Below are 14,224 nucleotides of genomic sequence, written 5' to 3'. Positions count from 1 at the left end.
AGCATGAAAATATTGCATGCAAAATTTGATAAATTGTTCATTTTTTTTTTTTTTTACTGGTGTAAAACCGTCTGTATTTGAGATACAGTAAATCCACTGGTAGTTTTCTTTAAACTTTCCCACACAAATCTGTTGGAAGAGGAAAACTCACTGGTTTTAAGTTAATTTTACTGCTTGTGGTGTTATATTTCTGGATGCGAGTTAGAGAAAGGAAATGCGTGACACATGTATTTTATTGTATGTTATGTGACAAGGCTTGCTATAGTTACGACCCAGGATACTTTTGGTTTGGTTTTGGTGCTTGAAGTGATTCTTGATCAGCCACCTTCTCGAAGATGAACTGGAATTGAGAAAAGTCTGTAAAGGGCTTGAGCAACTTTGAGGTGCATTCAGCTGTTTTTATGAGGCTGAAGAGCATTTGTCTTATATGCAGTGAAAAGTCACACCAAAGTTGGTTGCAGGAAGCCAGTTGCGTGTGCCCTCAGGCGATGGGAGGGATCTGAAGCTGCACATTGCTCACAAGTCAAACCTAATGACACTGATCTGGTGTCAGCGGGGTGTAACCTAAGCAATGACTGAAGCTTTCGATGTGCAGGTCCCTTGGAGCTGGTTCTATTTATAAAACACACTTTGTGTTCTAACATTAGCGTGTGGGCAGCGAAATCTACCTCTGAATATGGACACACACTCCTGACAGTGAACAGCCGTCAAGCTCTGACCTCGGGAGAAGCTGGAGCTCCGTGTCCACATTGACTCCACCGATGCAATGACCTCGGGCCGGCAGACCCTTGCATGTTGAAAAAAAACCCCAAACATGTCAGCAACCCCCTCTTAGTGGATTTTTGTTGTTGCAAATTAATTTTGAATGTATAAGCGAGAGGCTTCTGACTGACCTTGTAGGACAGAGAACAGCATTCATGACCTTGAATTAGGAGTCGGTGCGTTAAGCTGGTGTCAGCTGATGGGTGGTGAGTTGAGCTGCTTATCTGTGCGATCCTGGGTTTTATTTTAAACCTGACAGCACCTGACAGGCCCTGGACCCGGAGGGGAGACCCCAGGAGGGCGAGAAAAGTGGCAATCACTAAAAAAGTGTGTAAAAATCTCCAGACAGATAATAAAATGAAATAGCTTCTCATGTTTATTCAAGTGAAGCAGGGGAAGTACAGAGAGGGTGGAGTGATTTGGACAGTACTGGTACTGCACGTTTTGTGTAACTGTTTGACCCATATTGAGCCCAGCATTACTCCACCACAGCAGAAAAATAGGGTTTTAATCACGGCAGCAGATTGCTTTGTTGCAGAGAGCAAAAAAACAACACCACATAGCTGCCCTCATTTTTTCACAGCAGGAAGTAGCGGTAGTGAAAAACCCAAAGGCCAGCTGTGGCTAATGATTGTGGAAGACCAAGCGCCAACCTTTGAACTACAGCCTTTTTTTGTTTGAGATCATGCGCGCATAAATGACCAAATCACATGATTTCAATTTGTTAGAAAAGGTTATAGAAGACTTTTCGAATTGTTGAAATGAACTCTGTCTATCCTTTTTTTAAATGATAAGGAATATCCCCTGGCGCTTGTATTAAGAAAACAGAATACATTCACACTTAACCTGTCCAGCTGAACTTTATTTTAGTAGCACATTTAGGCTTAATCTACTTTTATGGCACCACATTTAGAGCCCTAACAGTTTATACATCAGGCTTCCCGGGTATTCTGGATAAACTGGCAAACCTGAAGACAATACTTATAGTTGGCTGGTCAGATAGCAGTTACCGATTTGAAATTATATATTATGTAAAATTACTTTCACTGATCAATAAACTGGAAACTTTATGAGTAGATTCAAAACTAGTATCCCACAGGATAGTGCTTTAATGAACATGAACTACTGAACTTGTCATAACTCACCTCACTATTGGACATCCCCAACATTTCAGTGCAAGGGGCGAGTTCTAAAAACTTGTCTGTGTTGGTAGCTGATAGGCTCTATGGGGATCTAAAGCATGCATTGCAAACGGTTTAAAATTTGTAAGACCAGAAAAAAAAATATAATTATCTTCAGCACTAATTGTGTATGTTGTCATTACAGGGATCAGCTGTGTGTCAGTTGCAGGCTCACACTTTACCGCACCCACGTCCGAATGCATCGTATGGTGTTTCCATACTTCAGTTGAAGAGTGACATCACGTTGTGCAACAGGTAAGCTGTAATATTTGACGTCCTGTCTGGATGGAGGGACCAAGGTGACTCAAATTTCAGGAACCAGATCTACATTTAGCTGGTGATTCAAAAGCTGTCTGCCCGCTCGATGCACTTTGGTCAGCCTGCATGGACACCGACAAGGCTCTCGAGGGCCTCACTGTCCATAACTCAACTCAGGGGCATGAGGTTAGTCATCACTAACACTCGTAAATTAAATAAGACACATAGACCAAGGTCTTTGCCGGTAATTTTATTGAGATATTTTGTAGAACAGGGGAACCAATGCTTACAAAAAAAGTTCATGTGTTCTACATGCTACACCTTAACCTAATTTATCATGCTTGCCTGGAAAAAGTACATAGAAATTTAACAAAAGAAAAAATGTACAATTAAAACTGACGTACATTAATTATACTCACCATGAAGTTTACTTTTAATGTACCTTTCTCCTTCCTCCATGCACGCATTTTTTTCAACATTACATTTAGATAAAAAAAATTAAGACTTTTAGGTGCTTCTTTGAACCATAAAGTTTTTCCACTAAAGACAGAATGCACCTATAAATTAAAAATAAAAAACAATGATATCCATTAGGACAATATTGATGGAAAATGGAAAGCCTCAACTTAGTTTATAACAATGAATGAATTTGCATCCTACCATAAAACAAAAAGGAACACTTAGATGCCCATATAGTGCCGAAATGAAAATGGAAGTCTGTCCAACTCCGAGATCTTCAATAATCACATTGAAATAACACATTGATAAAATAAATATCGCACATCTCCTAGAAATAAATAAATGATTACTGAAACACCCCACTATGTTAAATGCTTAAGTGAGACAGATTTCGTCTACGCGACCACTTCATTTCACGGTATGAGGATGGTCATGTGTGTAAAGCACTAGTGCGGCTTCGAGTGTCTCTCGCGGCTGTTACCTTGAGGTAGATAACACATTTACATTAACGCCTACGATAATGGTTGCTGCTGGCATCATGTGTCAGATTTACAGTATGAAAGGGTTACAAAGGAAGCTTTTGAGTCATAAATGATTTTTTTGTTTGCTTGTTTGTTTGGGGGGGGGACTCATCCCGATTTTTCCTCTATATCCCATCCCAGGAAGGGCTGTTTGAAAGCACTTTAAAAACCTACAGCAATGTTATCGCCTACCGTTCTCTCTTTTCACAGCCAACAGCCCAATGTCTTCCATCCTCTCTTCTGTCCATCTTTCACACTACTTCTCGCCTGCTTTCTGCTCTTTGACTACAGTACGTATTTAAGTGTGCGAGTGACAGGCCAGTTTAGCAACAAGGGCGTAGACATTAACCCATGAAGGCCTGGTGATCAAGGCTCAGAGTGATGACCAAAACTCATTAAATATATTAACTCACCCATCTCAACTCTTAAAAATTTCTTTAAAATAACCATAATAGTAAAAAAAAATATGAAATGATTCAAGTACAATAATATACCATATCATTTAAAAATAACTGAAAAACTGCAGAGATTTTGAACTGCATCTGGATTTTTTTTTTTAATTAAGGTGTTTGAAGATGCTGCTGTATGTTTTGTGGGCAATCTGTGGGGAGCATTTGACAGCGCAGGGGGTGAGAGACGCCTGGATGGATTTCAGAGGCAAGTCGTCGGTGCTGTCAAAGCCAGGCAGGGCCAGAGAGTCCAGCTGCATATTGAGCACTATCTCCGTGTTCCTGCAAAGGAAGCTCTCTTCCATCTCTCGCTCTGTACCCTCTGAGGGCTCCGTGTCTGGGCAGGCCACACCTTCTCCGACTCCTTCTTCCTTTCGACTGAAAAGTCGGTCCAGATAGCTGGTGTAGGTGCTCTCTTTTTGGAAGTGGTCCTCTTTGCGAATGTCCCAGCAAGCTTCATCTATCAAACAGCCATTCTCGCCAACTCGATCCCCAGAACCCAAGCTCTCCCAAGGGTGAACTGGCCAGGTACAATCATCATCAACAACTCCCAAACCTCCTCCGCCTAACTGCGCGAGATTTACCAGGCACTTCTCCTCCTTCTCTTGACTTATAGATTTTGACATAGAGCCTGAGCGTGGAGCCTCCAGCTGGGAGACGGAGGAGTTAAGCTCGTTCAGGAGGCCCACCTCATTTAGAGCCACATCCTGACAGGGCTCCGGCTGCAGGCTCAGTTTGATGGTGCTGGCGATGAAGGAATCAAAGTCAAAGCCTTGTTGGCTTTGTGGCTGTGTCTGGTGTTTCTCCTGCTCTCTATCCTTCTCCACTGGGCTCTGAGTCTTCTCGGCCTCCTGGAGAGCAATCTGGGCCTTCACTAGTCCGTTCTTCTCGCATTTGCTCTTCGCTTTGCGGTCTGCCTTCTCCTTGCTCTGCTGCTCCTTCCAATTGGAGAGGTCGATGATGAGTTTGGGTTCGTAGTAGTGGTTGACTTCACTGTCCCTCCAGATAAGATTATCAAGGTAGGAGGGGGAGACAGCCTTGTAGTTACAGGTGTGGCTACACTGCAAGTCACAGTATTTATTCTCATGATGGTCATCCTGCCAAGATCGCTCTGGTGGGAACAGTGTCGAATAGTCATAGGATGGTTCATCCAAGAACTTTTCACGATCTCCATCTGCATACTTGCGAGGGTCAACCTGCAAACACACCAGACAACATTTAACGCTTGTGTCCTGAGCAAGAATGTTAAAATCCAGTGGGAAATGTTTCGTCATCATAGCGTGGACTGTATTTTAAACTTGCATTATGTAAAGCCATTAAAAAAACTGACGACAAACACCGAGTCAAAATAAAGTAGGTGCGAACGAGAAGCTTTAACACACCTGTACCACCTCGTCGTCTGTTACGTCGGAAAGAGCCCTTGGGTCCACCTGAACTTCTTCTGGGTCATGGGTGCTGTGCAAATGCCAATCAGCTTCTGACAGCTGGCTTTCATGATAACTATTGAAAAAGAGATAACTGGAGTTCAAAAATATTCAGGATAACACTTCTAAATGCCCCTAAAAGAATATTTTCAAAATACAGAAAAACTTTTCACCCTTTCTGACTGGGTGACCTACGAATCTACTAAAAGTAAGGAGTAATGAAGTTAACAATGGCAATCTTTCATCAGAACATGAAGATTTGAAATTAAGCTAATGATTTTTCAGAAATGGAAAAACTGTAAGAAGATTACCGGTCCCAGGTGTGACTGTGGCTCTGATCCATGAGCAAGATGTCATCTACTTCATCCTCAATGTGGAAGGGGTGGAGAGAGACCGGCTCATCCAGGGGGAAGGAGTAGTCAGCCATATAGGGGTGGGCTAGAGCCTCTTCTGCAGTCAAGCGGTCAATGGGGTTGAAGGTCAGAATTTTCTCTAGAAAATCCAGGGCTGCAAAGAGAAGATGGGGAGAATGTAAGAAAACAGACGAAGCGTCCATGACTAAAATCTTTATTACGGAATTCAAACATTCTTCAACAGTGCGCATCGGTACTAAATCAACTCGTACCTTGGGGACTGACGTCTGGCAGCAGCTTGGCCAGTGGTGTGTGAGGCTTTGACATGTCGTTGCGGATAAAGACTGGTATGACGCTGTGGAGCTCCTGACGGTCTTCCTCTCTCAGCACAGGGATCGACTCCAGGATCAGCTGCATCTGCTCCAGTTCATGAGCTCCTGAACCACAAGACGAGTCAACATCAGTGGCCTTCCTCAAACAGTTACGCAACATTCAAACTCTGCATAAGTGAGTTTGTGTGCAACAGCAGATCATGGGAACAGATGATATTTGCCTTGTGTTGAGCTCAAGGCAGTTTCACAGAGCACAGTAAATCTGCAACACCGCTTTGACCAGCTCCAGCTGGATATGCCGAAGAGGGCATTAAGGACAGTAAAAGGCATTCTCTGGGCTTCTTTCCATTCAGCATAATAGATACACTGAGGACAAACATCTTCTATATGGCTTCCCAATTTACCTTGAAGGTTTTTATCCTCATTTACCTGCAAAGAGGGTTTTCCCTGTAAGCATCTCAGCAAAGATACATCCAGCAGCCCACATGTCGATGGCTTTGGTGTAGTTGTTTGGAGAGAGCAGAAGACGGGGAGACCTGTACCACTTTGTGACCAAACCTTCAGAGAGATGGCCCTGTAAGTAAAGGAGTTCAACCAAAAATTAGGCTGGAAAAAGATCTGCATTCAATTATTCTTCATAGGACTATGGCGGCCAATGAAAGCACACTGCTTCTCTGGATCATTATGCATCGGAAAGTCTGATAAATCAGTATATGCGAAAGAAACATTTTCCAGAGCAAAGCTGGACTTCGAGTGGATTCTAAAAACCATGCCCTTTGCTGGATCCTAGTGAGTCAAATGTACTCCGTGAAGACAAAGAACCCAGAGAGACAGTTGGGGGGGCAGAGGAAGGGAGTGATCAGACATGTGCAGTCCCTGTCAGCACTCTGAGAGCAGGATAATCCCCGACTGCCACACCAGTGACACCAATCTGCACTCCTCAGTCAGAGTGCCGCGGGGACAGGGCAGTGAGCACAAAAGAGACTGACCTGTGTGTGTGTAAACACACACAGACACACAGACACACACACACTGGAGGTGGGAAGGTGGTAAAACAACACCCTCATTGCCCTCTCTCCTTCATGCTGTGGCAGTTTGTGGCCAGACTAAAATGGTTCGCTCACCACCGAGACAGGCTCCTGTTTCTGCCCTAATTTAGCTGTAATGACACACTATGCTGGAGTGCATCACAGTCCTGACTTAATGGCCATTTGACATGCCATACAGAGTTCAGACAGAACTCCTTCAAACTAAGTTGTCCCACGCCAACAGTGGCATTACTTAGGTAGTACTAACAGGTCAAGGGGAAAGGAACAAAAACAAAGCTATAACCACTGAAAGGTGGGAAGTAATATTGCTATCACTGCAACATTAACTTATGAAATACATAAAAACAGCCACAGAAATGCAAATTAAGTTGCTTGAAAGGGTGTCAGATCATTGCTCAAGGATAATTCTGTGAACAAAGTGCACTGACCAACCAGCCAAAACCAAAAAGCACTGAATGAATATTTTATTTACCATTGCTGCATTGTAAATGGGACATATACCACTAAACATGATAAATAGGCAGAGAGTTCATTCAATACCGTTATTCAATACAGCACCACTAGTGATAAACCCTCTGATCTAGATCTGCCCCTGCAGAAATGTAGTGACTCACAATACCACACGAGAAGTTCTAGCTTGATGTCAGTACTAGGTACTAGGTATGACTAAATGAACCCACCCCCAGCCGCTCCCATCAGAAACAGAAATACTCTATGAGAACTCGTGGCCAAAAACATCACATTTCAGTTTTTTCCTTATAGTGCAGTTACAGGACATGCAAACTACTGAAGAATAGCGGTAACTGGGGTCTAAACACATTAGGGCACATAGGTTTCACTGTTAGATAAACCAGTTTTGGGTTTACTTCATGCAGTCATTCCCATCCTACTTTTTAGAACAATTAAAGTACTATTAATGACAGGCTTTAACATTTTATATCGGGATCTTTGGAGAAGAAACATTAACAAGTTGTCTTGACTAAATATTTTAATCCACAACAAACCCATTGGGTCCTCATGTCTGCTAGAACACAAGCCAGTATAACTGGCCCAAAACTTTGCATTTCGGTGGTCTTGCTGATTTGGTTTGGAGTCTTCTTATACCTAATACTGCCAACAGAATTGTGGAGCAAACAGTAATCAGCTAATGGTACATTTATACAAGAAACCATTTTATAATAATGGTTACTTCTGCAAATAATTAACATTCACATCTCTAGATAACGCACAAGTCCTATCTTGCACTTCCAGTCTACTAAAAATATTTACACACTGAATGTCTAACAACACCTCTTGGTCATGGTAAACATTTGACACCAGAATGGTTAAGGCAAAAATGCTCCCCAAAAGCATCACAAAATCCTAAAACAATTACATAGTATCCTTTTTCCCCCATCCATTTAAAGGGGTAGACTGATAAATGGACACAGGTTATTAGTTCTGCTTCAAACAATGCCATGAGTAGGGCCTCCACAAGAGCAAAAAGAAGGGGGGCGGGGTGCAGTGGTGTAGAAGTTGGATGACTGCACGTGAATTCTTGTCATTCTTGATCCTGGGCCACAACAAGGGCTAACCAAGGTTCACAGAGGCAAAACTCCCTGCTTTCTCAGAACAAAGAACAGATAGCTCAGACAACCGGGTAATCTTGAAAAGCTTCAAACAAAACAACCATGGAAAAGCCAAGCAGGATTAATTGGGGCCAGGAGAGAATCAAAAGCTGCATGTTTGCTTTAAGCTAAGACAAAGGGCAGGAAAGTGAGAGAAGCTGGAATAAATGACATTTCCTACAGCACTGATCTATGACTTTAGATGTCTTGTAGCTTACTGAAACTTACTAAAACTTGGAAAGAGTGCCTCTTTAATTAGCAGCCACATTATTAAAAAAAAACAACAAAAAAAAAAACAACAACAAAAACACAAGAACCTGGATGCTCTGGTTTCCCCAACTGAGGTGAAACGTCGAGGGTGTGTGTCAAAGCAAATTTGCACTCAGTAATTGTGGCCTAACGCCCTGCCAACAATGAAACAAACTGTTCACCCTTGCACACTCCAGCGAGCAGCTTACTGCTGTTGGGGGCAATAGGTTCATTTATAAATCAAGCCCTGTTCAGTCTGAAACATGAGACTCTTTCTATCAGATGACAAGGTGCCATGGAAAACCAGCTAGAGAAGATATCCGCGGTCTTCCCTCCCCCACAACACCTACTCAGTTATTGTAGTAGACAGACAAAACAAATCTAAAACTCAGAAAAGCGGGGTCAAGCTATGTTGATGTCAGAAGGACTACGGGACTGAAGCAAAGGCAGCCTTGACAGAGACTCCTTTGATAGTTGTTGACTACTGTAGTACTTCTGCAGCCTACAATCTACAATCTTTTCTAACACTAAACAGCTGACTTAAGCAAGACAACCATTCAATACTTGTCTTTCCTACATGCCTCCCAAATAGAAAAAAAAAACTGCTTTAATATGGGGGGGAAAGAATCCTACATGGCAAATCCTGATATAGGGGATGACTGCAGTAATGCCAGAAGGCTGGCCACCATGACTTGAGCGTCTGAGTCATTGCCTTCCTCTTGATATTGCACTTATTATCTCAGTGCATAATATGAATCATGTGAGAACATAGAGGTCAGTGCATAAAATGTGACTGATTCCCTAAAACTGTAATAGTGGGCTGGAAAAAGAGCTGTAACGATAAACAAGTGTAAGTCAGTAAAAGTAGGGTGTGTGTGTGTGTGATGTGGCAGGATCCTAGCTGAGTAAGTGTGCTATGAATGAAGCTTTGCGAGCCAGAAGGATCACATCGCGTGAGCCCGTTTCAGACACACTGATGACTAATCTATGACACGTGTAACTGTCTCAGTGCTCCACAGCCATCAAGCAGCTGCAGAGAAAGAGAGGCCCTTCCCAGCCTACATTTTAAGAAATGAACATCACCATATGGCATTCAACTAGAATTTCTTCCCCGTCCCTTTATAAAAAGGTGAGGAACACACAGACAATACAGGCCTTCCACCTGGCAACAGTTACCTGGGGTAAGACATCCTACTGACATGGTGAAGATTAATACTGACAATATTTTTCACACTACTTCACCAGAACAAATGCTTATAGCCTGGATATAAATGATCACATGCAATTTTTGAACATGGCCAACAACATGTTTTTCTTGTTGCTGTTTCATTGATTTATGTCTGATACTTGCGTATGCCTCAAGCAAAACCATTTGACTGTTCTTACTTTAAATAGCTTCTAATTTAAGGCAACCATGGCACCAAGATATGAATAAATTTGTAATTCAGCATGTCTGATACAAATCCTTAATCATGTTAAGACTCAGAACTGATCAGGGCCCAAGTTTAAGGTGCACTATGACTTTCATTTTGGACACGTAGACTCAATACTATTGTAAATGTCAAAAAATAGACCATGGGACTGTGGTTTCCACAGCCTCACTTCTTTTGAGAATGGAAACAGACATTACCGCAAGGAAACACATCCTGCCTGTCTACATCCTGCTGCCAAACTGCAACACCCTTGGGAGGACCAAATTACTGACAACGTAAACATCACATGTCAAAGCAACAGCACATACTATTTGGCAGAGATAGCAATCAACATTATGGCTGTTTTTCTCAGAACATGTCACGATGCAACCTTTCTTGTCATAGTCAAGTCTGGCCAGAGCATAGTCTGAGTAGATGCTCTACCTTGTGGGAGTAATGCGGATCCATTATGCGGGCCAGACCAAAGTCGCCAATCTTCAGTACCAGGTCCTCTGTGTTGACAAAAAGGTTGGCAGGCTTGAGGTCACGGTGCAGAACATTGGCGGAGTGGATGTATTTTAGACCCCTGAGGAGCTGGTACATGAAGAGCCTAGCATGGCCTTCAGACAGAAGACCCCTCTCGAGCAGCTGACACAAGTCCGTCTCCATATACTCCTGCACAATGTAGACCGAGTTGACCTCGGTCAGGGAAACCACATCCTCTGTTAGCCTGCGACCATTAGGACCCAGTGTCTCAAACACCTGCAGGACAAGGTTTCATACAGAAAGCATTTTCAAAATTCACAAATTCATTTTTTCAGATGGATTTGAAAAAAGGAATTTGAGCTCGGAGTGCACACCTACCTTGACAATGTTGTCGTGGTCAAGGCGTCTGATAATCTTGATTTCCCGGAGGGCATGTTTGACACTTTGGGGATCGGTCAAGATAATTTTCTTCACGGCAACACGTTTGTCGCAGTCAGTGTCAACTGCAGAGAACACCAGGCCATTCCCTCCATAGCCCAGAGGCTTCAAGTCCATGTAGCGAGAACCCAGGTCAAATCCATGGATGTTCATTAATGACTCAAATTTCTCTGCCATGACGACTTTTTTTTTTTTTTAAAACAATTTGTGATCTGATGTTTGATCTCTAACCGGATCAAACGTAATAGTAAAGCCAAGAGAAGAAGTTATCTCTTGGATCCCCCACTGCTTCAAAAGCTAACCCCTGTATAGATGACTACCGACAGTTCCCCCCTCCTCCCCTTCCTAGTTCAATTTATTTTCCATCTTGAGTAGGTTTAGAAATTCTCAAAATTAAATTCCACCTCAGTCCTGGGGGTGGAAATATTCAACGTGACTGATGCGGGTAGACTAGTGTTATTAGAATTGAATGGAATGATGTTTAGGCCAATTCAAACGCATTTGCACTATGTCAAACTCTAAAAGCATGTAGTTGCATCCTCACAGTGCAGATACATTCAGTGTATGACTGGTCCTGAGCAGCTTCATGTGAAATGTGCCAAGATGCACTTTTGTGTTTTCTTCAATTATCTGGCGGTGTAATTTTTCCTGTAGCGTCACCTGATCAAAACAAAGATTAAGGAGCCTGGCCTTGAGTCTTCAAAGATGTTTTTGACCCTCAGTGATCAGGTGGCTCAAGCTCGCCACAGTCGCAATCAAAACTATCCTCCATTTTACTTGGCTATAACCTGAAAGACAAGAAAGAAAAAAAAAAACAATGTAAGAAAAATATACAATAACACATGAATGCTTGAGCTCAACTGCTGAGTTTGACAACATTTTTTTTCCTGTCAGGTAACCTTTGTTACAAAGGCAACTAGGGAGTTTCCAAAGAGGCTAAAGACGTAGGCAAGCTAACAATTAGTCCAATTAATTAGCACCAGTTTAACGTTATGCCGTTAAATACGGCTAGCATAGACCCCTCCCCCGCCCGGCTTCCGAGAATCGTTTAAAATGGGAAAAAAAAACGATAACCCTTAACTCGAAAAGACTTCGTGTATTCATATTAACTTCCCAGAAATATCCCCGAAACACCGCACGGACGAGGACCGGTGGGAATATGAGCTCGTTTCGGCGTTGAGGGACGGCTGTTCCCCGGCCTCCCTGGGCTCGGTGACCGGCTGGCAGAAAGAAGCCTCGGACGGCGGCGTTCCGGCGAGCCGAAACCCAGTGTCGACGTTTTCCGTGATAAAATCGTGTCAATTAGCCCGACCACGAACGTACACCGATTAGACATTTTGAAAACTCAAAAAACGAGACCCCCACGGAAAAAAAACGTTTTCTTGTAACGAGAGCCGCAGTTTCGACAGACAAAGGAGCCGTTGTTGGCGGAGGCGGCTGACTACGTGGTACAGCTCTCCTCCGTGAATACAACCAGCACAAAGCCGACATCGGTTGAACCGTTAAGACGGCCGTCCGTTACGGTGACACGACTACGTGGTAAATAACGAGAATATAGATCACTTACAGTCCTTGTTCGTCGCATTGGTGTCGTATTATGATTAATCAAACCCTGCTGGGGTTTGAGTGCGCTTCGAGCGAGGCGACTCTGTTGCAATCGCCATTTAGGCTGGGCTGATCCGAAGGCAGTACTGACGTCGCAGTGACTCCTTCACGGACCGTAGTAAATAGACCCACCTCCACCGCTGCTTGGGTGAGTTATCTGTTTGTATTGTCAGGGACACCCGTTCTCCTCTTATATCACAGCTTCTCTCCTTAGCCGCCCCGTTGTTCTGCACCACATCCAAAAATCAAAATAAACCTCGGAGTGTTGGCATGCTATGGAAAATATTGGTTGCAAGACGTGAACCTGGGTTCATCTGTGCAGCAGTACTAGATAAAGACACTCTCTCTCCCCCCCACTCTCTCCACACACGCCTCTCTGTAAATATACTTATTTATATATTTGTAATACCTATCACATATCCATATATATCATATATTCAACGTTCATATTCATTTTGCGAATTTTCGAGTGACCCCTGAAAGCACCCATGAGAGAAGCCGTGTTTGACGATCACGTGATCGCGGTAGATTCGAAATCCAAATGTTTTATTTACACGTCGAAAAACGCCTCTGCTGATGCAAGGCTCCGATTCCTCGTATTTCCTCAAAATACCCCTTTGATACTGTCAAAGGGGAGCACGGCATGTGTGCCTGCAGCCTGATAAAATGGCATGGTTTTAAAATAAGGAGGATCACGGTCGAATCTAGAGAAATAAACATTTTGTATCGTATTTCGCAGGGGAGTGACGTTTGGTTCTGTAAATAAATAACCATTCATTTCATATAACTGTTGTGATGACATGCCAATAAATCTGTTTTTTTAATCTTTGTTTGCCTCTCGATCGATGCCCAAATTGTCAACAATTCTGTCTAGTACAAGATGAAATTCCAAACCCGGCCACACTGAGACTGGAAACAAAAGGTTTCGCCTCAAAAGAATGTCCTCTCTTATTTATAGGCCGGCTACGTGTTGTTGTTATTGGCTTCGTGTTTGTGAATAGGCTGCACTTTAACCCACGATCTGTCACTCCCCGTGATTTTTTTTTTTTGCTCATCATTGGCTTAAAATGCTGTTTTTACGGAAAGTGGTATTAGTTGTGTCAATGAGTTAAATCCCCTCGTAGGTCACTCACTGCAGCTTGCGGATTTACAAAGTCCATCTGGCACCAAGATGCGCAGGATATCCTATTCTAGCGCCCGCTTTCACATCGCAAATCCACAATGCTCCATCAAAACAAAGTCGCGGTGGAGGCAGTCCTTGTTTTTTTTTTCGCTCCCTTCCCACGTCCCTGGTCCACGCCGCGATCCACGTCCTCAATCGCCAGGTCCTTCAGTCTCCCCCTCTCTCTCGCTCTCTCTCTCTCTCTCCCTCTCTCTCTCGCTGCGTGGATGCTGTGAATGAGTGGGCGTGCAGGAGGCAGCATCACAGCCGCAGCAGGCTACATCAGCATCCGCAGGCACACCATGTGAGGGACCATGTGCCCGAGAATGCAGATGCCTCCCACAGGCCGGGATGGGCTGTGCGATGCAGACCGTAGCGACACTGCATGCGGACTGGGATGCGACACATTCGGCTTATTGGGTTTTGCAGAGGGATGCTCATAAGAAGGAGGAACGGCACGCAGAGTTTATCTTTGCA

General features: G+C 43.5%; 1 protein-coding gene across 2 annotated transcripts; it reads right to left on the bottom strand.

Moving 5' to 3' along the window:
* Window positions 1-2,435: 2,435 nt before the first annotated feature.
* Window positions 2,436-13,957, bottom strand: mapk6 (mitogen-activated protein kinase 6). 2 transcript variants are annotated; one of them, XM_086144260.1, is made up of 8 exons: window positions 13,719-13,957; window positions 10,921-11,768; window positions 10,501-10,818; window positions 6,169-6,313; window positions 5,680-5,844; window positions 5,366-5,561; window positions 5,013-5,130; window positions 2,436-4,826 (listed from the first exon to the last, which is right to left on the bottom strand). In XM_086144260.1, the coding sequence occupies exons 2-8, from the start codon at window positions 11,155-11,157 to the stop codon at window positions 3,738-3,740; spliced, it is 2,268 nt and encodes a 755-aa protein (XP_086000386.1). In that variant the 5' UTR covers window positions 11,158-11,768; window positions 13,719-13,957; the 3' UTR covers window positions 2,436-3,737. The 2 variants fall into 2 exon arrangements, with proteins under 2 accessions (XP_086000386.1, XP_086000385.1); XM_086144259.1 differs by lacking the exon at window positions 13,719-13,957 and adding an exon at window positions 12,548-12,669.
* Window positions 13,958-14,224: the final 267 nt, after the last annotated feature.

The sequence above is a fragment of the Fistularia commersonii genome, chromosome 3, assembly GCF_037954325.1.
Source record: "Fistularia commersonii isolate RoL2024-O1a breed Wild chromosome 3, RoL_Fcom_v1.0, whole genome shotgun sequence".
NCBI classification, from domain to species: domain Eukaryota; kingdom Metazoa; phylum Chordata; class Actinopteri; order Syngnathiformes; family Fistulariidae; genus Fistularia; species Fistularia commersonii.
This window is presented reverse-complemented; position numbering and strand designations above follow the sequence as displayed.